This window comes from Agelaius tricolor, unplaced genomic scaffold (genome assembly GCF_023055355.1).
Source record: "Agelaius tricolor isolate 1412-34295 unplaced genomic scaffold, bAgeTri1.0.p SCAF_1, whole genome shotgun sequence".
NCBI classification, from domain to species: Eukaryota; Metazoa; Chordata; class Aves; order Passeriformes; family Icteridae; genus Agelaius; species Agelaius tricolor.
Window position 1 is genome coordinate 89,201,273 of NW_027269261.1, and position 26,204 is coordinate 89,227,476.

The following is a 26,204-nucleotide window of genomic DNA, read 5'->3' on the forward strand; positions in this document are numbered from 1 at the left end:
ACACTTCTTCTATCCCACATGTCTTCTGAAAAACAATAGGTAGGACTAGCTGTGGATGGAAGGCGTGCAATTGTTGTCTCATTTGGATTCTGTTTATCAACTGATTACAAGCAGACAGCAATAATTTCAATTCTAAGTAAATGTAGAAAAAGTGAAACAGTCTTTCCATATTTTGTTACACTTCTTGGAAAACTTCAAAGATCTGGTAATTGCATCCCAACACCTGCAAAAACAGACTAAAGACAGTGCAGCATATTCTCTTTGTGAAAGAAAAAATAGAAAAAGGTATTTTCCTCTGCATGCAAAAGGAAAAAAAAGAGGGTCTGTTGGTTGTGGGGGTTTTTTAAAATTTTTTTATTTTTTATTATTTTTAGATTTTTTTTTAAGTGAAAAGGAAGAAATGCAACTGAGGAAGTATGGCAGCATTCAGCTACATTGAAGACCCAGCTTTAAGTTCTTGCCTTTAGGAAACTCTTAGTTATTGTATTATCAAAAATCCATTGCTACAGGAACTGATCATGGCAAATGCAGATACAGGTTGCTCCTTGAAATCATACAGCAGGAGCCTGGAAGACAATTTTTCCCACTCAGATGATTGACCTAACTGCTGGACAATTGGCTATTATGAGGCATGTCAGAACTTTCTGGACCTGGAAAGCATTTCTGACAAGACTTTGTTGAGAATATTTTGATAAAAATAGGTTTTCCCCAAATATTTCTGGTGTGCAATTACTAGGCGAGTTTCTTTCACCCAGATTATATGTTCACATCAAAGTGTTTCTCAAGGCTAGAGACAAATACCTCGTGGTAAGAAAGAAAGGCAGTAATTTGTGCAGTTGTAGGACTAAATAAAAGACCTAGTTTGTAATAATAATCAAATATGCCAATGTAGGAGCAGCCTTTGAGCTCACTCATTTTTCATGGGCCTTGCAGTTTTCAATATTAATTATTTTATGGGACAGAAAATAGTAGGTATAATTTCAGTAAAATTTTCAGTATAATGCCCCAGAATCTTCAAGAGAGAAGTTAAAGGAAACAATGGTATGTGAAGTTCCATTGTATGGTGGGATTTTTTCACATGTGCTGAGGGCTTGGGAAAAGATAGAGATGGGGAAAATATGCTCAGTCCAGGGTTTTCAGAATACAGTAAGAAGAAAGCTATGTCAGATCTAGGTCACAAAATTAATTTTCTTCTCTTTCTATTGATGTGGTCCATTGGACTTTTCAGTCTTCTATTGAAATACTAGGTATTGTGTTTGGATCATTTACCAGTATCCTTTCAGCTCTGATACAGTTTTAGCAATCAAAAAGGAAGAAAGAGGAGGGAAGGGTTGTAGTCATCCACGATGTCAATGGCACAAATGCATCACACCCCCAAAATTGCCCTTTTCAAGAAAAAAAATACTGGTTCAGCAACTGGTTATTTCATTTAAATTGCTTTACATTTTCATTATCTAAATTATGATGTTCTTTTAAATTGTGGTACCACTGTTGTTTCATATATAATCAAAAATTTGAATGTCTAAACAAGAATGTTCCACTTCTAATACTGTTAGACCATCAGCATAGGAAGTGAATCTTGAGTACTGTTGATAGTGCTAATCAGCAGCATGTAGATAGAAATTAATCATAACATTTTTGCATGATGACACCAGTAATTTTGAAAATGTAGTTGTACTTTTTATCTCTTTATTTTTTCTATGTGGAAATGTGAAAGAAGGCATGCTGGGAAAAAAATGAGATGTGTTTTGAAAAGCTAACAACAGATTAAACAGAACCATTTATCTTAGTAGAGGTGGTAGGGATAGTTATAGAGAGTATAGTTTCCTGTTTCTACTCTTTCTTTGGAAAACTCAGCTGTTCAAATAAGAAAAATTGAAAAATAGGAAAAAGAAAAAAGAAAGAAAGAAAAAGAAGAATTAAAGAGGTGAAATAGTGAATGAAATTAGATTAATTGGTTTGAAGATAAAAATTTTCTTTTCCCAAAAGTACAGTAAGGGAGAACACTGCAGCTTTTTTTAGCATGGCTCCTGCATGATGGCTGTACCTCAGAGGGACTGTGGAGAGCAAAGACCTTGGTGCTGTGCTCACCTGCATTCCTTAGTCAGTGAAGGCTCCAAAATGGAAAGATATTTGGGAACTCAGCTTCTGAAATGAACAGATTCTTAAATTAGCCATCTTGGTTCTGAACAGAGACTTCTGGATGTAGCTGTAATTTCTCTGGAAAGATTCCCCCAAATCTTCAGGGTAGTTGTTTCTTACCCTTGATTTTGTTCACCCACTATTCTGGTGAAGTGAATATGAAACAGCAACTGTATTTTTTTTTCTTAACAATCTCTTTATTATGTTTATTATCTTACTGGTTTATTGGGGGTTTTGAGAAGCTTAGATAATTCCCCATTCCAAATCCATGATTGATTAAAAGTTTTTCTTTTTCCTAACTCACATTCAAACCTATCATCCCTCTATATCAGGCTGTTTTGTCAATCCTGACCCTAATAGGTACTGAAATTACTCTTCTACTTAATTTTATTGCTTATTGAACCAGGGGCACTGTACTTCAGTGCAGTGCTGAGCTCTCTTTGGCTGAGTCCTCCTCTTCAACAGGACTGTCTGTCTTTTTGAAACTCTAACTGGATGACAATGATGAGACTTCAGAGATGAGAAAGGGTATTTATCTTTTCGTGCTCTGTCTTGGGATAAGATTACATTAATTTCTGTATATCAAAGTGAATCACTTTTACTTTTCACCTTTTGAACTAAAACTACTCTAAGGCCAACACATTTGTCATTTGTCAAGAGATAGAGAGAAAGGAAGAAATGTTGGAAAGCAATCACTTTTAATTTTAGTAGAAGACATGGTGTTCCATGAATGTGCTTTTGTGCAAGTTCATTTGTGGGTGATATTATAATATTATGAAAAGTAAATTGTCACTAACTTTTCACTTAGGTGTACACAGATGCATGCTGCCAGTAGCTGGACAAGGAAAGAAATCAAATGTAGTCAGCAAAGTAAAACTCGGAAATAAGTATGCTTCTTTTCTTTTTTATTTTTTAAATATTCTGACATTTTCATCACAGGTCCACATACATCTCCTGTATTTGGCAGCCCTCATACCCACCTCAGTGGCACCAGCCCATTCACGCAGAATCCCACATGCATGAAAAAGGGCTTTACTGGAATGCTCTTTTTTCTCTTATACTTAAAAAAAAAATTAACAAAATGAAACCTTACAAAAACATAATGTGTTAAACAAAAAAACTCCACAAACTGTGCGGTTCCCTTCCCTGTAGTCCAGCTTCAGCAGATACATCAGCAGGCTTCCAGAGTAATTTTTGGTCTCAGCACGGTGTCTATTTGAAAATCACTTCAAAGCAAAAACGGGTGATGGCAGGGAGAATGTGCTTCACAGATGCTGGATGAAGATGAAAAGGGAACTGAGCAGTGGATTTTGGCTTTTGAGGGTGTTTTGTGACCCTTATAAAGTGAAGGGATTGGCAAACTGATTTCCACTGTTCTCAGACCTGCTCCAAGTGCCGGTATAGGGAAGTGAGTGGTATAGCCAAACACAAAAAGCTTGTGTTTTGTTTGGAAAGATTGCATATGTGCTTATTGTGAGATCACAAATAGAGTACGGAACATATTTTGCTCCATACATTTCTGATTTCAGGCTAAAACCCAAGAATGGCAAACACTCTTTTTCTTGCAAGGTGACACCACCATCCTCTTTAAACAGGAGATGCTTTTCACAGAAAACATCTACTGAAGGAAAAAAAGGGCCTCCTGTGTGTTTGGGTCCCTGCCTTGTCCACCTGCTCACAGGTGATGGCTCTCTGTTGACACACAGCAGGCAGCCCCCAACACCTCTGTGGCACACAGTGCACACTCACTGTGTCACGTTTACTGTGAAGGAGGTGGCATTATTGAAGGAGAAGACAATTGGAACTGGTAGTTTCTGATTTTCCAAAAGTGGAGATGATTCATCCTGCTTGAATACTGTCTTCTCTGTAAACCCATACCCATACCACTATGAATCAGGTTTTGGGAACCTAAAGAACATCACTAGGCCTGTAATTTCTTTCTTTTCCATCTTTCCATGGTGAAAGAAAAAGTGCCACCTTTGGAAACAGAGTATTGGAAAAAGTGTATGTTTGTTTGGTTTTCAAAATTTTCAACTCAGTATCACACCAATACCTCTTGAATTGCAGGCATTAGAAGAACCGACCAAGCCTGCTAGTGTGACTGAAGGCACTGCTTTGGACACTCATTCAGAGGTAGTGGCGTTATTTATCTTTCAGATCTATATTTGAAATCAAAAAAGCAAAGTTTAACTGAGTGATCCATCCTCCCTTTTCAGATGTGCTCCCCTGCCCAGCTCAGACAACAAACAGAAGAGTTGTGTGCTGTCATTGATCAAGTCCTGCAGGACCCCTTGACTATGGTAACCCATCATTATGTGGAATGGACTTATTATCTTCTTTCCCTTTTGTCTTCTGGCATTAACATGTCTATTCTCTGTTGGAAATAATCTTCCAGCGCCGGTGTGAGTCTTCTCCAAGTTTTCTGCAGATGAGCACAGAGTCAGATGTTGGCAAGGTAGGTGAATAAGCCCATGTCCACAGCAAGGGCTCTTTTTCAAGTAATTATAAAGGCGGGCAAAATCGGTAGGCAGTAGGGACTGCTGTGACAATAAAACTAATGGCAACTCAGAGCTGCAGCTGAGAAATGCAAAATCAAAAGTGTTTGGTGGCTAAAAAAGCATGGAAAGACAGAACTGTAGCCCTGGAGTCAGTGCAGTCTTTGCTGCAGGACGCTTTGCTGAAGTCACAAGGAGATATATTATGAAGGAGTGTTTTAAGGCTTCAGAGGCTAAAAATCTCTCATACCTTGCCTGCCATATGGCAGGGTCTCTGGCCTTCTCCCAGACTTCATCCCATCCATGTGTGCTTACTACAAAGCAACCAATGTTTCTAGCTTTGGTGGCAGGAAGCATCTTTCAGAACATAGGGTTTTTTTCAAGTTCATGATTTATTTTAAAATAATGGGAGTATTAAATTAATAGCTGGACTTATTCTGAAGTTCTGATTTCATTTTAAGTCTCACCACTCCTAGAAGGAGGATGTCTGCAATATCCCTTCGTCCTGGATGACTAAGAAATAGGTAGTGAGAGGGTGGGTTAATTTTCTCCTTCTAAACTTCTGGTTTCATTAAGTTATACTGATGTGCCTTTTGGGTTCAGAAGGATGGCTAACCAAGGGAAGAAGGTCCTGTATTCAGTTTGCTCCAGCTAAATTAAAGTTACCTATTGCAGCTATAGGAAAGTGAAAATGGCAGAAATACAACTAAAAATGGCAGGAAAGGCATTTCTGGCAGATGAACACATAAAAAAGTTAATCCATTCAAAATATCCTGCTGAATGTCCAGTCCACCATGCAAGAATAGGGCACAGGTCCAGTATTCCTCAGTGGCTATATTGAATATAAACTTCAAATTTAATTTCTGTTTTTGAAAGTACTTCTGTCAATCAGCGTGCAGGGGTGAATTGGACTCCAAGAGGCTGAAAGACAGAAATGTGATAGCAGGAGAAGGATGGGCAGACAGTGTAATTGAGTGTGTTTTCCAATGCCTGAAGAATCTGGAGTGGTTAAAATCCTGCTACCAAGCTGAGTTAGAGTATCCAAAAACCACTTCCTTGGGCAATTGAGAATGGCAGGAATCTTTTAGCAGTCATGAATGTCAAATAAATGCAGCATAGGGACCAAGCTAAAAGTGTTGAGGATCTCAGAATGAGGTCAAAAAGTGCTTAACAGAGGGTGAAAGAAGGTCATAGACATGGAAGAAAAAAAAAAGAGCTGATATGCCTTAGAATTGTTATGGGTTAGTCAAATTAAAGCAAATTCTTGCAAATGAAAGCATGGAGATATAATATTTTGTATTCTGTGAGCAAATGTAACTTCAATTTCATGGGGCAATGATACTTATGGCTATCTAATAATAAGCATTTTGTTATGAGAGTTCTCATTAAATGCCAACCTCAATAGAACAGGACCAATGTTTTTGAGCAGTAAAATTAAGTAGTATTTTCTATAATAAACATACAAGCAAAGCTTAAATATGTCTTAGTCTCATGTATGGTGTGAATATTTCTGGAAAACGTAAGTTTTCCTGAATTTGAGCAATTAATAAAATCTCAGAATGTTGAAAATCTCTTGGAGTTACTGTTCAGAGTAACTCAATATATTGATTATATATCTGTTTGTTTTTTTACAAGATGTCAACAACACTGCAGAGAGCAGCTGGGCGTGAAACCAGATATGTAAGTACTTTTACCATTGCTCTCTATTTTGCATGCAAAAATGCTTACTTTATCTGCTCCTAAACAATCCTGGGTGAGTCTGAACAAGCATCTGCTTGTGATATCAGATGTTGACTAGAATAGACAAGCAAATATATTACAGTGCTGGCATTTGAGACTTGAAGTGTCTTCTCACGGTAATAAACCCATCCCAGCTGGAGTCTCCACTGCTGTGTCTGTTGATAATTTTACCTGTGTAAATATGATGTTAAAATTAACCTCTTCACACACTTTGTTGTTGTTTCCTTCAAGCCTGGGGCAAGAGTTTAGCTGTTTGGTAAATGAGTGTTGTTTGTTATGGGTGCTGAAGGGTGCATTTCTCTGGACTCAGCCTGCACTGTAGGGGACTTGCTTTGGTAGAAGTCCTGTAGTTCTTGCTTATCCTTCAGAATCTGGGATTGATCCAAAGTTTTCTTTCCAAGATACAGAGCTGGCTGAAAACCCAGATGAATTGAAGCTGTTTTGCCACATACCAACATATGTTGAAAATATCTGTATTGAGTCATTTGTTCAATTACTGAAACATTAAACCCAATTAATATATTAATTCTCTCTAGCATACACACTTACTGCAGGTTCCACATTTTACTTGCAACTCATTTAGTCATGTGGTGAGAAATCTCAGCTTCCTATTCATCATTCAGCATTTCTATTGAATCTCAAATCAAAGCAGTACTGGCAAAGCAACAGAGCTCTCCCAGTTTTATGCCAGCACAGTGCTTGACTGATCAATTCAATTTTGCTTCCTGAATGTGGCACTATGCATATTTTATTGCATACTGCGATTTTTGCTTGACAGATTGTGCTGGCTCATACTAATTAGGAAGAATATCAGAGGAGAGCTTTTTAATGAAATAAAAGAGTGTACTTCAGAGGTAGTCTTTGAGAACAGAGTGTATTTAATAACACTCCAGTGCAAATCTCCAGCTCCCAAAACTGAAATATGGACATATACCATAATTTCAGGCATCCAGCTTAGGGAAGCCTAGGGATGGCATAGAAAATCACCCTTACAAACACCTTTTCTTCTGTTTCCACCAGAACTTTCTAGATGAATGAAACAAATCAATATTTAAAAATGTGTTTGGGAATAACACAGAGGTTTACTGAAGGCCAATCTTTCCTATAAATTGTACAGGTGTGTTGAACTTTTTGTGTGTCAGGAGACAGACTGGGGTCCCCAGGCTGGGCTGTGGTGCCTGAACTTGATGGGTCCAGGTTCTCCTGTGCTCTGCCATTGCTGTACTCTGCAGTAGTCACCTGAGGGATATATCAGGTGTCTTTAATAGCATAGGTGCATCACAGTTCTTTCCTCCTCTCTCACTCTGCTTCCTTAGTTGGATGTAAAAAGGCTATTTCTGCCCCAGTTAATAATCCAGGCAGTGGTTTGTCCTCTGGCCATTAGAGAAAGGACACACAGAAATGGTTTTCCATAGAGTTATCATCTTTTTGTATTTACAATATCTAATACTGAGATGCTTGTCAAAATGTTGCTTTGAAGACATTTTTGGTTAAAAGAGGAGCTTAAATTTGTTTATGAGTAATGCTTAAGTGTTATTTATAACCACCACATGTAAAGGTATATGTATGTATACATGGTAATATTGCTAATTACTTCAATAGGTAATAAAAAGTACAAAAGTATGTTGAAATACCCTGCCATTTAACAATTAAAATGTCATAGATTTGCCATGGCCTCAGCTACCTTTTATATTCTCATGAACTTCAGAACCTTTTAAGGTTGTAAATTGTACAAACAGCGAGTGTATAAAAAGTATGAAAACTAAATTCAGTTTATACCAGCTGACAACTAAGTACCACAGTCATAATTTAATGACATTTAATACTGTATGGTGTTTGATATGATTCTATTCACCATTTAATAATAATGCATCTCTGTTGGCTCTAGGGATGATACTGCCAATTTTTAGTAATAATAATAATACAATGATTCTCTAGATAGGAATTTCTCATTATTAACTGGAAAAATGAATGTCCATGTTACTGACATGTATGCTTATGTAGGATTGTTCTGGTTCTCCTACTATAAAGTGAGAAAAGGTTGAGAAGGTACTCAACCCAGTACTATTCATAATATTAAAAAAGATTGATGCTGCAAATTAACAGACAATGGCAGGCTCAGAAAAATAAGATTTAAATTTCAAGATTAGATCAAGATGAAAAACAGAAATTTTGTTGCACTTGGAAAAAAGAATTCCTAAAATCTTAACAGGCATTTGACTATATCTAGAAATAAACTGGAAATGAGAATGTTTTATATTCTTTCATACCACTGTGTCAGTGGGAAAACCTTCTCCAGCTAAGTTAAGCCTAGTGCTGTTCCTGAATTTTTTTCTGTCATCATTATAATCACAAATATATTGCATGTAATACTGTATATATTCATCTTTTTTGCAGGCCAACCTTTACAAATCGGTGCCTATAGTAACTGAGAGTCAGCTGGTATGTAGAGCACAGCTGTGATACACTGTTTTCAAAATTTGCACAAGCACAAAATTTTATTAATTATTTATTTCCTTAGTCCTTTGAAAAAAAATCCAGTCAATTTCTTTTTACAAAGCTGCATGGCTTCTACAGAGCTGTATTGGGTTTTTTTTCTGTGCTGAATTACACACCTGTTTCAAGTACCTGTAAATCCTGACACTACTTGTAAACCCATGGGCCAAGTGCCAAACTACAGAGTCATGCTGGATTTGAGGTGCATGACAGCAGTAGAATCAGCTGCTGCTTCTTGGACTCTTTTAATATTCCACTTATATAGTTTTGTTTAAATGTGAAATGATTCTACCATCTATTTTCTTCTTACAATCTATTTTACATCAAAGCTGCTTTAATGAGTGAAAAGTAAGGTAGGATCAAGTAAGAAAGGGAAATTATGTATCAGATGTTCATTTAAGCTCTGATCACAAATTTATCTTGATGGAGACAAAATTTCTGAAGAAGAGTCAGAAGAGAAATCATGGAGCCTGCCCAAGTGACGGTGATCATTAATAGCTGCTTAGAGGAAAAAAGGAGATGTGATCAGAAAATTTTCCCTTGTATTTTAAATAATGGAATCTTAGGGACTTCCTGAATCAATTTCTTCTCCTAGCAATCTTTGACTAAATCTGCTTTCATGATTTTTCCAGTTACTTTTTGAATTTTGTTATATTTTGATCTTTATAACATTCTCTAGCAGTAGACTTTACTTTTAAATTATCCATGGTGCAAAATAGTACTTTAGTCCTTTGTTTTAAGCCTATGACTTGACCTCAGTTCTTGTTCTGAAATAGCAAATAATTTTTCTTTGTTTTCTAAATAACACAAATTTTTTCTAGGTATTGCAATGATATCTAGACCTAGCACTACCAGTCATGTCTATTTCATGTAGAAAATTAAAAATTGCTTGGTCACTCTTTGAAAAGTATGGATACACTATCCCATATCACTGATGATCCTTCTTGCCCTTCTCTGTATCTTTTTCAGATATTTGTTTTTGAGACTGGGAGACTAAAACCATAAGCTGCTCTAGTATAGCTCTGAATACAGAACTTTCTATTTACATGAGGATGTGATAAGGTCCTTTATTGCTATTTCTATTCCTTTCTTAATAATTTATATTACTTTATTTAGTTCTTCCTAACTTGTATTGAGCAGCAAGCCAATGTTTGCACAGAACTATACACAAAAAAGTCAAGATACATTTCCTGAGTAGTGAGAGCTGGTTTCTCAGCTAATTAGCTCATTGGTGCATGAGCATGAGCAAATTTGGGATGTAGTTTAGTTTTCTGCTGTGAAATGTGTCAATGCTGAATTCAGTTATGTTTCACCTGCCTTTTATTATTCATTTACTCAGTATTTTAGGATCTCTTTGTAAGTCTTTGCAACAATATTTTTAGTCCCCTAATTAGTATTACCACCAAACTTTGTCACCTTACCAGACAATCTTTTCTGTCTGATCTGCATCCATAATTCAAGCCCAGATTGCCAAGCAGATTTCTCAGAACTCTGTGACTTGTTCCAATGCTGGTGCTGTGGACAGGGACACCTTTGACTAGACCACATTGCTCAGAGCTCCATGCAACCTGACGAGGGCTGGGGCATCCACAGCTTCTCTGGGCAACCTGTTCCACTGCCTCACCAGTCTCACAGCAAATAATTTCTTCCTAATACCTAATCTAAACCTGCCTTTTTCTGTTTCAAGCAAATCTCCCTCGTTCTGTCACTGATGGAATGGGGTTGCAACTGGGACCTGACCCACCAGTTTCGGCAAGATCCCAGGGGCAACCAGGGTGATAATAACGGGGGAGAAAATTAGAGGTGAACGTGCCCATACCTCTGCCAACATTCAGTCTTCTCATTTTTTGGACAGATACTATGCAAGGCTTATTTTCACACAAAATACCTTCAGTTCCTGAGGGAGGGTGGCCCTGTCCATGCTGCCCATAGAGAGGCACCCCAGCCCAGCCTGTAGATTATTTCTATTTGTGCATTTGCTCACCTGGGCCAAACCCATGCCAGAGAATTCCCTGGCACTGGGTCAGTATCACTGATTATGGGTCAGCTCTGGAACTTGTGCTTTGGCCCTGTGTAATTTGCTGAAAGTTCTGTGCACATATGATGGCAGCCCAGTGCTACCATGACAGCCTTTACCATTTTTTCATGTTGTTGTAGGAATAACAACAGTTTCCTTGGCAAAACTTAGTTTTAAATTGTTTCTCAGCATGTCAGCTGGGACATTTGTCATCAAAGAAAGAGTTCAAGCTCTTAGTTTTGGATCAAAGATTTTATGTAGTTTGTCAGAGTGCTAATAAAGTGTTTAGAATTCTGGTTGTTGGCTGATATCTGTCACTCTGTTAGCAGAGTCAGACATAAACATATGACTCAGTCAGCATTTGAGTACATGATGTTGTTTAGAAAATGCTTCCTTAAAAGCATTTCTACAGCATGCATTTGGAAGAGGTTTCTTACAAAAGGAGAGTAGCTCATCCTTGATGATTTCAGGTACCACAATGGGCTTTTGATTGCATGGTTACATGGTGTGGAGGAGTGCCAGAAGACCACATGTCCTTTGTCTCCATAATAATGACTTGATAGCAACTGCACCTTTCTTTTTAAATTTATATTTATTTTGAAAACCAGACATTTTACGGATGCTTTTCAGAAATATTGATAGAAAAATAAGCATCTTTTGGTGAATCCTACAAAGATATAGTCATGAAATATGGACTAGAAATTCAGTAATAAGCACTGCATATTTGAAAAAGTTGATCTTTGTAATGAAAATGTTTTTGATCCAGTTTGACACTTACTACTCTTTAAAAAAAATTAGTATCACTGCATGGCTGATTTTTTTGCTTTCAGTTGATTATTTTTCTTGCTTGATGAGACAAATGAAAGGGCCCCAATCTGTGGAGAGGAGGGAGAGTAGAAAACACAAATGTAAGAGAAGATGTTTTGCTCCCTGGGCCTTGCTCTGCCCAGGAGTGTTATGCTTATGCCTGCCTCTGCTGCCTTCACCTCAGACCCTGGGCTGAGCTCTGTCCTTTCCCAGGGCAGAAGCAGAGCACAAAACACCCTCTGCACCCTCCCCTCAATGGACATTGCTGGATGCCTGCAGATCCTGTTTTAAGGGGATCCATGACTCAGTTTACACACTACATCCAGCAATCTCAGCTGAATCATTTCAAGCTTACTTTCATAGTAAACTTCTCTTTTTCCAGACTGACTGATGAAGCAAATTGCTATTATAAATAGACAGCAGGGTGTTATTGAGTACACGTATGAAGCAGTCCAGCTGGAGAAAGATTGATTGTCCTTCCCGGACGTCCCAGCCAGCTATCCAGCACTGCTAGCAGTACGGGGGCACTATCCCGATATCCGTGGTTCAGGACAACACCTAAGGCAAACGCGCTGTGCTATGACAGCAGCGCAGCTTGTGGTAGGACGTGGCTTGGCTTGTGGCTACAGTCAGCAGAAATAAGAAGAGAGCGCTCTGCAGCTGTGGTGAATCCAGGTTTACTGGATCCCAAAGGAAGCCCACAACCGCAGAGAACATGGGAGGATTTGCAACAGCTTATAAGGAGGGAGGGAAACAAGGGAGGAGTCAGTCCTTGGACGAATAGGGTTTCAGAGGGGAGCGGCATACAAAAGATTGACTTAGGGAGAACACCAATGGAGATAACTTGAGGGTGGGGCCCCGGCCCCTGAGCCAATCACTCAATGCTCTAGCTGGAAGTTTCTAGAGAGTTCTAGAGAGAAGGGTGGGAGCACCAAGTGATGGACAGGGCACCGGGGAGGGATTTGAGAAAGGGTACATTGATCTCCAAGGCAACTGGGGAGGAGTTGGGATAACTGGCAGCATAAAGGAGGGAAGGGAGAACCAGGACAGAACCATTACATGATAGGGGGAACAGAACAGTCCAACTTATACAGACACAACACAACATACGTATTTATTTTATAAATAAATCTAATAGAATCAAGTTTCTTCTCTTCATTTTTATACCTGGTTGGATACTGAGGATGGGAAACTGTGACAACACTTATTTCTCAGTCCCAGCTGGGCAAGCTGCTTCTCTGTGCAGCAACCACAGAAGGACCTCAGCAGCAGTCCTGTTGTTACTACCTTCATCAGTTGTGACAGAGACCACTTATTTTCTATGGGTTTGTCATAACAGAAGAGAATACAACGGACTCATTTAAAAGTTTAAATTCAATCACCGATCTTGGAAGACTTGACTACTTTTAAAATTCCAGTGAGAAAGTGTACTTTTTCTTCCTTTTTTGGCTCACTGAATATGTCTATTTCAAAATTATCCCTTAGCCTCTATTTAGAGTTTATGCCACAGTCCATCTTGTCAGATTTTACAGTAAGAATTAAAAAAAAAAAATCACAGATATACTAAATTGAGAAGGTAATAGTCAAATTTTTTGGTTCACTGGTTGATGACCAAGGAATTTTTTCTTGGTGAAATAATCCAATTTGTCTGAAATGATGAGTATCACATATCCATGCTGATCAGATCCTCTAAAATTGTACTTTTCCAACTGAACTCTTAAAGATACTGTCACTGTCACCAAGGTGAGTGGCTCTAGTGCTGGCATGATTGGCAGTGGAGCGCTGCAGTGGGGTGCACAGAGGGGCTCCCTGAGCCAGGGGAACCTCAGAGGGAGCTGGAGAGAAGAACTGGCTGGATGGCCAGGCTCAGACAGTGGTGGGGAATGGGGTTAAATCTGGCTGGTGGCCAGCCACCAGGGGTATTCCCCAAGGCTCAGTATTGCAGTCCGTTCTGCTTAGTATCTTTATTGATGATCTGTGAGAGAGGATTTAATGCACCCTCAGCCAGTTTGCAAGTTGGATGTTGATCTTCTGGGTAGGAGGGTTCTGTGCAGAGGGATCTGGATCTGGACAGACTGGGTAGATGGGCTGAGGCCAATTGTATGAGGTTCAACAAGGCCGAGTGCTGGGTCTTGCCCTGGGGTCACAACAGCCGCATGCAGAGCTACAGGCTGGGGCAGAGGGGCTGGAATGGGGCCCAGTGGGAAAGGGCCTGGGGGTGCTGGTCAGCAGCAGCTGAGAATGAGCCAGCAGTGAGCCCAGGTGGCCAAGAAGGGCAATGGCATCCTGGCCTGTATCAGCAAGAGTGTGGCCAGCAGGAGCAGGGCAGGGATTGTCCCCCTGTACTCAGCACTGCTGGGGCCACACCTCCAGTGCTGGGTCCAGTTCTGGGCCCCTCACTGTGAGCAAGACATTGAGGGGCTGGAGTGAGTCCAGGGAAGGGCAGTGGAGCTGGTGAAGGGTCTGGAGCACAAGGGCTGTGAGGAGCAGCTGAGAGAGCTGGGGGTATTTAGCCTGGAGAAAAGGAGGCTCAGGGGAGACCTTATCACTGTCTACAAGTGCCTGAAAGAAGACTCTATCAAGGTAGTGATAAGACAAGAGGAAATGGCCTTAAGTCATGCCAGGGAAGGTTTATATTGAACATTAAGAAAAGTTTCTTCAAGGCTGCACAGGGAAGTAGTTGAATCACCATCCCTGGAAGAATTTAAAAGATATGTAGGTGTGGCTCTTAGTGATATATTTTACTGGTGGACTTGGCAGTGGTAGGTCATTGGTGGAACTCTATTATCTTAGAGGCCTTTTCCAATAAAAAAATTCTATTCTACATGTGTATCATTTACAATACCTGAAATCAGTATTATGTCTCCACTTTTGGTACTCTGTCTTAACATTTCCACTCATTGGACATAATATTCTGCAGGTACTTAAAAGATGTGCAGATGGAGTGCTCAGGTACATGGTTTAGTTGTGAACTTGGCAGTAGTAGGTTTATGAGTGGACTCAATGATTGTAAGGGTCTTTTCCATCCTGTGATTCAGTGACTCTATGACTCTATAAAATCCAGCACACAATCACTGGTATCATTCCCCAATAAGACTTTTCCTAACATGCTTCTGCCTGGGTGTAAGCTAACAGCATCACAGGTTGTCCTTGTTTCCTTCACAGTTACTGTTTTGAGGAGCCCAGTGTGAAAGCAGATGTGTGGCTGTGCATAAAGTGTGACTTGAACTAATCAAGCTGCAGCTGAATAGCCAGAAAAAAAAAAAACAGCCAGCAAAACCCACAAACCACGGTCTGACAGCTCTGTAGCTATTTTTTGTCAGTAATAAACACATGCCAGTGATGAAGTTCTGTGCCTAAAAGCAGCTCTTGGCACTTTTCCACGCTATCTGTATTAGAAGTAGTCCAGGCAGCATGACACCTGAATAATTTTGGTGGTGAAACACATCATTAAGAAAATTTTTTAAAATATAGTTAGTATAGCCCCACCAGAATTGACTTGTCTAACAAATATTCTGTAAATGGTAAGGTGTTTTATGTGATTCTTCTTCCATCTCTTTTCTCCTGGGTGTGCTATGGGTCAAGACAAAACCTGGTGTTATTCGTCCCGTGTTGGTGAAAGCAAAGAGTACACAGCAAAAGGAGGAGCCCTATCAACCCAATCCTTTTAAAAAGTACCTTGAAGAAATCAGTGATCAAAATATTGAGCAGGTGAGTAGCTCTCACTCTGAAGGATTTTGTAGCCTCAGCTAATTTCCCTAAAGGAAATGAAGGAATGATGAAGGAATAAACATAGATCCTTGTTTTGCTCCTGTCTCTTCTTTTTTTTTTTTTTTTTTGCAAAGTGAGATGATTCCCTAAGGGGCACCTGGATCCTAAAGGAAAGTCTTCAAGCTGAGATGAGCAGCTGGGCTTTCTACAGGGCCATTTTTCTTTGGTGATGTAAACACCTGTATGTTGAGGAGAGGAGGTTTTCATGACATCTGTAAGAAACATTGTAAAAAAGAGGGTTGAAATCCTGTGCTTCCCTATCAAATAGATGTCTAGGTCATATCTACTAGAGAGTGCTGCCTTCATCTGGGGCCCAGACCTTAAACCTGTCTGAAGAGAAATGACAGTGAGGACTGGGCAAGGTTCACAACTTCTTCTCCAAGGCAGACTGCAGGGGAACCCCAGTGTGTTTCTGTTCCACTTCCAGTCCATGTCTCCCCCAGGTCCATATCTCCCCCAGTCCATTTCTCCCCCAGGTCCATGTCCATGTCCCTCCACAGACTGAGGGTACAGTTGTACCACATGTGAAGCTGGGGCAGCAAAGATGCTGTATTCTCCCACAGCCCTCTGCACGAAGCCATAGGATCACTTTGCAAAAACACATCTTGGACTGTGCTGACCTGTATGAGGCATTATCTCAGAGAAACTCCAGATAAATGGCTGTGACAGCCTTTCCCCATGCATTTGTGTTTGTGTGCATTATTGGGAAAAAAACCTTAAATATGATACACAATCTGAATGTCCCTGTAAGAGTTTGTTATTAACCTATCCAGTATGTTCCAGATCTTCCATCTTGAGGGAAGTAAAATGAAGCCAATAGTCCTCTTGTCAGACACAATGTGAATAAAATACCTTACTAATTGAATTTCTCTTACTCCTGTGCCTCTCTACGCACATTAGACATTTTTGCAATGGCAGCCCCCTCTTCTTCCTTTTAAAACAGAATTTAATTAAGAATTTAATTTTATCTCTTTCCATTCCTCTCCATAGCTCTGATTTGATGTAGAAAAATCCAAGAACTCCTCAAGAGTACTGCAGCAGTACAGAGGAAAATAATTGTGGTATGAGTGGGTTTCAGTGACATATATGGATGGCATCAGAAGGTTTCCATAGACTTTAGAATTTATATAAAGTATAAGAAAAAATGAATAAAAAATAGCGATTTTTAGTTTGACTTTGAACTTTTGAGGTTGGCAGTGAATATCTGAGTTCAGTGACTACAGGTGAGTTGATAGTGAGTTATTCACACTTTAACTTACTGAAAGCCTTCAGATTCCAAGGTGCTGTGCTGCCATTTCCTGGCATGAAAGAGCAGAAGAGTTACCTGGACATTTTACTATAGAGCTTTTGCTCTAGGGCACCTCAGCAGAACCTTCCTGTAAAGGCAGAGGCAGTTCAGACCTCCCTTTCATCAGGGCTGGACACTGATTATGCTGGCTATAGCATTACTAATGAAAGTTTACCAAACTTCCTCTTTTCAGACAAATGCAAACCTGGGGTTATTGCCAGGGTTTGAAGCATTATGACATTTGAAGCTAACTGTGGAAACCAATCAACTTACACTTTATAAATAACTTGTGGCACGTATTACTGAAATACTGACAGCATAATAAGTCTAATGTTGTTACAGCAGAAGGCAAAATTATTTATATGAAAGCTACACATTAAAATGAATAAAAAAACCCCTGCATTGTCTTTAATAGATGGAAAAATTGATTTCACTATTAATAGGTTCAGTTTTGCTTCCTTTATGGAAATAAATTGTTGTATGCTTTATAGTACTGATAAATTGGTGTCTTTGTTGTAAGCTAAGTAATATTAGAAGTTGCTGTAAAATACATGCTATTTTAGAAGATCTTTGAGAAGACATCTTTGCTCTGAAAAAAGAAGTAATGACTTGTATTCAAATGGATTCACTTAACAGAAACTGGTTTTGTTAGTGTGAGAAATGGCTATATGATTCTCATTGTGGTCTCATAGAACAATTAATAGTACAATAATATGCTGATCTAGGGAAAACACTGAAGTGCCAAACAAGACAGCATATGCTCTTAATTTCAGCTCCTGCCTCCCAGAGCAGGTTCATGGTACTGGTATCATATCCCTTGTGGGTGGAGGGGACTTGGATGCCCAAGTGAGGATGTTCACAATCTTTCAGCACCTGTGAAACTTTCCTGAGGGATTTTAGTGCCTGTAGGAGGGCTGCAGCACTGACTGTGGAACTGGGCTTGGTGCCAAGACAACAGCTTGAAAATTGCTCTGGTTGTCTCTAGCTGTGAGGTTTTTAGCCTGTAAAGACTAATGACTCATTCTCCCCCTTCACCTGCTCTCAGTAAAAGCATTTTTGGCTGCATGCTGGCTGACTTCTAAAGAGGGGGAGTTCTTCCTACCAATATTCTCCCCAAATTGGGTAAATTTACTGCTTGCATGGGATATAAGAGCTGGGAATTAAAACTAGGAGACTGGAAGTTAGGCATTCTGTTCTCTGTGGAAGAGCCAGTGCTATTCTGTCCTCAGATAAGAACTTAGGAGGCATTAACTGTGGCTGTGGGCCAAAGTGCTCATACTGTTACAGATTTTCCCTGTTTTTCTTTGAAGATTTTCCCAGTCATGCATGGGAGGTTCAGCTCTTACATTTCTATTCTCTTTCTCTCTCTGAGTTTTCTTTTCCTTTCTTTCTAATACCGTTGCCAACAACAACCTCGCTAGGTAACGTTGCTGCCTCTCCTTCACGTAGCCCATCTTGAAAGGACAGACCATTTCAGACAGACCCTTTCACCCCTAAGTGCTGCATCTTTGAGGAGGGTAGAGAGTAGATGTGATTCCAGATGGCATCAGCTTTATTAATTTATCTCTTTTGATTTTTCTTAGACCTCTGCAGTACCTCCCTGCCCTGCTGAACCTCTCAGTGTGACACTGAGCACTGGTGACTGTGTGGGTGACATTCAGTTTGAGACATAATGATGCAGCCAGCTGTAACTGCTGACCTTCAGCTTCACATCCCTCTGTTGAACACACTAGGTGTTCTGCACACCAGAGAGTAGCTTGTTTGTCTTTCATTTCATTGAGAAATATCGTTATGTGGAAAAGTCAATTTCCTTTAGAATGGAATAGTTTTTCGTTTAACAGTAGATGATCTCATGCAGATAATCCAAAGTAATTAACAGAGAAAAAAATATCTAAATTAGCAAAGATCATCTGGAAAGGATGTAGTTCAGCTCACAGATATCTGTGAGATATCACAGATATCACAGATATCACAGATATCACAGATATCACATCATCTGTGTTCTGAGCACAGTGTGTATAGATTTAGACTCATGTGCCAATAAAATTTATAAACCAAGGAAAAGCCCCACTTTATTTTGGCTTTTTTTTTTTTCATGTTAGCATATGCTTCCACCTTTTCTTTTTGTTTTTTTCCCACCCTGAGGACCTATACAACTGGTATTACTGTTACCTAGTAGATATCCACCCCTCAAACACTTTTTACAGACAGAGTGTAATGTTTTTGAGGTTCCAATCCAACAGTATTAAGCTTCCCACATTTTTAGATGCCTTTACTAGACATTATGTTTTTCCCATCATGACAAAGAATTTTTTTTCTCTTAGCACATTTCAATAGCATCCAGGATTTTTCTAAGTATGTTCCACTTTGTTCAAAAAAGAACCATGAAATACACTGGAACTGGAAATAAATCTGCAACAGTGCTCATATGACAGCTTTATGAAGATTTTGATTTGAAATTAGGGAAACAATTTTTTTTTGGAGGAAAGTTAAGCATTTTGCTACATAATTATATGAAATGACTCATAACGAATGTTAGACAATTCATGTGTTTGCAAATATTTATTAGCAAGAATGCTTACAGACCCCTTTGTCATTAAAAAAATAAATTACTTTGGGCAATGGAAGAAGAACGATAAGGATGAACTAAAGAGATATTAGTTCCATTTGGTGTGAACCTGTGTGACCAGTTTGCAAAGGTTTAGCATTAATAGGGGCAGGCCTGGTGCCTTTGAAGAGGCACGGCAGGAGGCAAGGCTGGTGTGAAGTGGCTGGGCTGCTGCCCAGCTCTGATCCTCTGTTTGCTCATGCTCACTCTTTTGGTGGGCAATGCATTAGCTTCTGCTGGAACTAATCACAGCTCTTGTCACAAATTTTCTGGTTCTTTGGCTCAAAGGCACAGCACAGTGGAGTTGCTGGTCTAGACAGCCAGCCAACTAAGTGAGAATCCAGGATGTATTATGTCAACAGCCTTGACAAAATCTAAGTGCAAGATGTGTGCCAAAACCTGGGTATGCCTCCTTGACTCTATCCCAATTCTTTTGAAAATCTCTTTTTAAAAAGGGTTTTAACCTTAGGTGCAAAAAGAGCATACATATTGGGTTTTCTTAACCTGAAACACTATTAACTACTGACAACTTAGAGCAGCAAAAAATATTGTGTATGGACCTTCACTGGTTTAACACTTAAATGTCTCAAAAGTCTTGTTGGAGTCTTGCTAAAAACCCTGGAGTGCTCCTGCTCATATACAGATACAGCTATCTTTTTTACCTTTCAGACACCATTTTTACATTGGTCGTGTTCCTGTTTTATTAAATCCCCTAAACATGATGATTTTATCCTAGCACAGGATCCTTTAGGGATTTTCTTTTCTGTCGCTTGAGCACCAGTTGAGCTGCAGGAGGGAGATGCACTGGACCCCAGTCAATCAAAGTATAAGTGGTTTAATGGGACATCTACTGCAGGTTTTTGTGTGTGCACTTTCATGCCAATCAAAATGTTTAGTGTAGATCAATTGTATTGGCATGAAAGTTCAGTACCTTTCCTGGATCCATCAAGATCTAGGAGACATAAAATGCTGCAAGAAAAGCACTTTGCTTTCTGCCCAGACTGCTTTTTTTTGCACCCATTAATTTGTTTCTGTTTACTTTTCTTTTTTTTTTCATAGAAGATTGTCTCCCAAACCTTCTGTATCCAACTAAACTGATCCCTCCAGCTAAGTCCCCTTTGTGTCTTCCCTCCATCTCCCTCACTGACTGTCCAAACCCTGGACTTTCAGCCACTTCTCTTCTATTGTGTGTGATGTTAATGAGAACCTTATAGCCCTTACAGACACAACCTTTTGTACAATAAGGTGAGCATCAAGACCTGTGTAGGCTGTTATTCTTTTAATTCTAGGCAGAATTCAGCTGAGTCATTAGGATTCAGTGTTGGCAAGAGCTATGGGAGAGGTATCTCAGATGAGCCTGTGTGTCCAACTTCGCTGGAGATGTTACAGCTTTTCCTTTCCTTGACACAGCTCCTGTTGGGTCTGGCTTTCTCTAGACCAGCTAGGACAGGCTCCCACCACTTTTCATTCAAACTATTTCTTCTCTAAAGCAGTAGTAATCTATTTCATCCCTCATGCTAAGATTAGTTTTAACATTTCCCCTCACTAAAGTAATGGGGTATTTATTTTTCCTTGGTGATTGAGCAAAGGGAGACTAATTGAGAGAAATACAGACTTTTCCAGTGGCTCTGTCATCCTGACAAGCAGTTTTCTCTTGCCAATGCAAGGTGAATGATGTTATTGCTGACATTTTTACCTTCTTTGAAGCAGCATTGGAGATGTTGGACAAAAATAACTGTAGTTCAAGGTGTGTGGGTAACAGGGCTGGCTAATGAGCTTTGTAAGGTGAAAATTGTGTCCTATGCCTAAATTGAAGTCTTTTTGGTGAGCAGCTGACACAAGGTATTTACAGTACCTCAAGAGAGCCCCTGCCCTAGAAAAGCATCAGTTGTGGAAGTTCATAAAAGATGCTGTTTTAAACCTCTCAGATGCATCTCTTCTACTTCCTCTCTTTCTAACACAGAATCTGGCTGGAAATGATCAAACCTTGTTTCCAGGAGAGACTGTCCCACTCTGAGCTGTACAGTGTACTTTGTTTGGGATGCAAGACGTTAAAATGTTGGCATTGGGTGCTGTTTCTTTAGGTTTTGTCCTGGTTTCCTCTTCAGGGGAAGTACCAGGGTGAAAGAGTTTCAGGCATGCTTGACAGGGAGTCAGGACTGCTTTGAAAAATGTGTAATCTCTGCAGAGGATACGTGTTGATCAACTATCAGACTCTAAAGAAAAACCTGGAAATGCCTTTCTCTCTCCATACTAGAAGCATGGTTTAGGTTAATAGGCAACATCAGTAGTGGTTGATATTGGCCCCTCCATCCTGTGGCATTTACAGAATTTACTATTTTACCCACTTATGAGGATGAACCAGAAATAAAACTAGAACTAAAATCAACCTTCCATTCTGTCTTTGAGACAACCTGAACAAAAGCACCTTTTCCCATCTGAGAGACTGGTTTAAGCAGAACAAAAGTTCTGTTTAAATTTTTACTGAACTGGGCTGACATATTTAATTAGGCAGAAAAGATTTTACAATGAAATATTTTGGATAAGTTTCCTGGTTCATTGTAGGCATTCACATGAACAAATAAATAGTTCATATGACCAATAAAACCATTGCTTTATAAGGAAAATGGGTTTTTACTGTTGCTAATGAAAACAATGCTAAAAACTCAGAAATTTGAATAGAAAAGTGAATAAGTCAGGAAAAAGGTGTCTGAAGGTAACTAAGATAGTGTAATTTTTTGGTACATCATGTCAGCTGTCCTTTGGCAAACAGAATAATCAGATGTCAATACTGGGCTATTTACTACAAACAGAGTTTTTTTCACCCCAAAAGCAAATATTCATCAGTTAGATTTTTTTTTATGCTTCTGTTTTGGTCTATAATATTAACATTCATTGATAAACAAAGGAAAATTAATTTTGATTTTGTTCTCATAATTAATATTTAACATTTGAGTCAGTATATGCTGATAAAATTCCTAACAATATTTGCCTACTATTTCCTGTACCACCCAACTAAAGTCTTAAGGTAATAATGTTTTTAAAAAGAAATTATTAAATTTACTGTCATAAATACTTGCAGTAGTGGAAAACATAGCACAGCAGACACAGGATAAAGTGTTGACATTTCAAACAGCTAGACCCATTCTGTAAACAACATCCTGACAGCATGGGAATTTCTTTCTGTTCTCTACTAAACCTGGACTATTTTCTCTGTTAGTTGCCTGGATTTTCCCCTTTCCACTTGCCATCCTTTAGGATAAGGAATAACATGCAGTGTCTCGCCTGCTGTCTCTCCAGCCACCCAGTAAACACGTGGTCAGTGTCCACAGGGTCAATCTGTGAATGATAAGTTTCTAATTACTTGTTGTAATTAGAAACATGTTGCTTCACCTTCCACTAGAGGGCAAAACCAGCTGGTATAAATTCTTATAACCATTCTAAATATGTTAAAAATGCAGTATTGAAAAAGGACAGGAGGTCACACTGAATTAAGTTATTCTCCACATGCACTATTGTTAAAAAATTACCTTAAACCAGTGTTCCATCAGAAATGGGAAATGGAAACAACAAAAATGATTACCTATGTCTTATATTAGGGAGACTGGATATGGTAAGGACCTAAGCCAGGATCATGTCATTTGTTGGCTTGGGGTATAAGACAATATCAGCTGTATTGATCTGAAATGCTTATTGTGGTATTGTTTAGGCAGGCTTGACTTGGTGCCAGATTGGTTTTTTTGAAGTACCTGAATCTCCATAGGTGATGAAATTACAGAGATCAAGCTGAAAGATAGACTGGGCAGTTTTTGTGGATTTTTACTGTTTGAAGTGATGAAATACATAATCTGTGTCCCAAATAATTTCACAATGTGGTTCTAAGATTTGATAGAAGGAGGCAGTGGGAACTAAGGTATTGTGTCTCTCTCCTCACATCTGTGCACAGGTTACTTCTGAAATAAAAGTGTTGTCCACTTCACTGAGCTGATTCTGTTCTTACTTGCCCTGTTATCTCTCATCCTCTCCTTCCCCACTCTGTTGCCCAGCCACCAGGTGCTTCTGCTCTTATTTAAACTCCCCAGACTTTAATAATTATATGATTCAAAAGTTTTATTATTTAAAAAGCTCCTTTTCCTTTTGATTGCAACAAAACAACTCAAGAAAAAGGAATGACATACAAGTGTTGCAGTGATGGAGAATCAGAGGAAATGTGGAGCTCTGCGGTTTACTCCAAAGCATGGTTCTGATGGGAATCCCTCCAGTCTTTAAGGGAGAAATGTGGAAGAGCACAACTCTGCACCTGGGATACTGTGTCCAATTCTGGTCCCCACAATTCAAAAAATATGCAGACAGGCTGGTAAGAGTCCAAAGAAGGGCCACAGATGTGATCAAAGGACTGAGAAGGAGAACCTGCCCTATGAGGAAAGACTGAAGGAGTTAGGTCTTTTCTTCCTGGAGAAGGGAAGGCTCAGGGAGGACCTCTTCACAAGATTCCAGTACTTAAAAAACAGTCAGGGAGAGCACAGAGGCTTTCTCTTCTTATGGAGCCACATGGAGAAGACAAGGTACAATAGGTTCTACTAGCAGTAGGAGAGAATTAATCTTGTTATACAAAAGATTTTTTTTTTTTGTGAGAGGGACCAATCACTGGAACAACCTCTTTAGGGATGTATAGAATCCCCACCACAGGTGGTTTTCAAGATGTGTTTGGACAAGGTGCTAGGCAACCTCACCTAGGCTCTATTTCCCTCAAAAGGCTGGGCCCTTCTAATCGATGCTGTTCTAAGATTCTGTGTTTTATAGGAGGCACAATAGATGTAAATACTTCTCAGGGCAGAGACCACTAGCTGTTAGAAAATCAGCTGTTTTTTGAAGGAAAAAGGAATGACCTGCTCAGGCAAAGAGGCAAGAAATGAATGAGTACAGCTCCCTCAGTCTCTAAGTCTCCAGTGCCTTTCAAACTTTTCTTTCTGGCAACAAGGGCTGAATATACGATTTATGAACACTCCTGTGAAAATCTCCCTGTTTGTTAAATATTTAGGAGCACAGCCTTTGAAAATGGATTGGAGGGAACTGCCTTCTTGCAAGCAGTGTGAGAAATGTTAAAAAAATTACCATTTCTGTCTGGTCAGGCATTACTTATAACAGTAGCAGAGGACAAGTTCTCTTTAATGTCCAAATATGGGCTCAAGCCAATTTAATTTTTTTCTTTAATGGTCCAACTGGAATTTTCTTGAAACCACTAAATGCAGTCATGCCAAAAGTGTCAACTTTTCATAATCACTTGCAGGTCTCCAGGCTCATAGGTAAGCAGAATATTTAAAGGGAGTCTTTATTATTTTTTAAATGAAATCTGTGGTGTTTACTTCATCATCCAATCTCCTACTCATTGGAGTTTGTATTTGATTAATAGTAGCATAGTGGGAAGTGACATTTTGTGAATACAGCAGCCTTTCAAGGTTGCCATGGAAAAGCACTTTTCTCCCAGACATCATTCCAACAGCTTTTATTTTCTAGAAGACAGTTTCTCTCTCTCTTTTGAACTTTGGTATTTAAATGTTGCACTTGTGTAGGTGTATTGTGGTTGATCAATCTACTATCTGTGACCCAGAAAAATTGCTTTGGTGTAAAAAAAGATATCAGAGGTAAACAAGTCAGTTCATTAGTGCTGAGCTACAAATTGGACCTCCTTGTTGGGAAAATATTAATGATTAATATTGCTGTGTCTTCTTTGTATATTGTTTTATAGCATTCTTGCGCTTAATGATTTATTTTAATGATATCATATTTAGATGATATTTCTATCACTTTTGACTTAGTTTGATAATGCCTTCAGAAAATGTGTCTACAGTCCCTGCTCAGCTCATCTTTAAAGAAAGGTGTTTCTCTTGAAACACTTTTTAGAAAGATCATAACTTTCTAAACATAATCAATTGCTTTCTTTCAAAAGCCATTGAATTAGCAACAGAACTTGAAGGTATCTTAGGCTCAACAGAAGACCCAGGAACAGCCCCTTAAATGGAGGTGTCCTAAGTCTGGCACCACTTGGAATGACCTCAGCTACCCATTTCTCTGGAGACAGCTCTTCCAACGAAAGAGAAAGGAATTGATTATGGTGTCACCTCTTTTGGCCTGGGCAGTTTGACAAGTTTGAGAGCCTTTCTGTCCTATTTCCATAGGAGAAGCTGCTGAGATAGCACCCTGGCATTTCTTTGGTGTGCTGCTGTTCATTTAGAAAACATGCACACAATGCAATGGGATCAAGCCCCAGCAGGCACTTTCTATGCTTAGAAACCAAAACATGCTTCCCAGTGAAGACACCCAGGAGTGTTCAAGCTTCCTCTTGAAACATAATTACAGCCACTTCTATTTCTTTCTGCCTTTTCTTTTATACTGGATGTCTCTGCTAGGACAGATTAAACCAGTCTTAAGCACCAAATAGCACTTTAAGATGTTTTGTCTTCATTCTTAGAAGTCTCTACCTAATAAAAATTTGAGTGAGTTCAGCCTTATATCTGGCTTTCTAGGGTGATGGCATCTGGTCCTCTGCCATCAGAAGTGGATTTCAGACAGATATTTTTTATACAATAAGCATTCCCAAATATAATAGAAATTCTGGCTAACAACTCACTTCTGAGAACAGAAGCAATCCAGAGATAAAGGTTCTTATTAACAACATTAGCAGAAATATGTAATTGAATGAAGAACACCAAATCAGATTTGGTATGTATGAAACCTGTATGAGAAACAAAACTTGTATTTGTGCACTTTCAATTGAAGATAGTGAACAAGCAAGACCTAAAGGAAAAGGAAAATCATAATCAATGGAGAAGCACCCAA

General features: G+C 39.2%; 1 protein-coding gene across 1 annotated transcript in view; it reads left to right on the forward strand.

The window, feature by feature from the left end:
• The window catches only part of MLIP (muscular LMNA interacting protein), a 68,305-nt gene that overhangs the window by 28,397 nt on the left and 13,704 nt on the right, over nt 1–26,204 (forward strand). Inside the window, exons 6-12 of the mRNA XM_071455336.1 lie at nt 4,210–4,275; nt 4,359–4,442; nt 4,538–4,597; nt 6,273–6,317; nt 8,775–8,819; nt 15,283–15,408; nt 17,546–17,548. Of these exons, the coding sequence (XP_071311437.1) occupies nt 4,210–4,275; nt 4,359–4,442; nt 4,538–4,597; nt 6,273–6,317; nt 8,775–8,819; nt 15,283–15,408; nt 17,546–17,548 (429 nt within the window). The remainder of the gene's footprint in view (nt 1–4,209; nt 4,276–4,358; nt 4,443–4,537; nt 4,598–6,272; nt 6,318–8,774; nt 8,820–15,282; nt 15,409–17,545; nt 17,549–26,204) is intronic.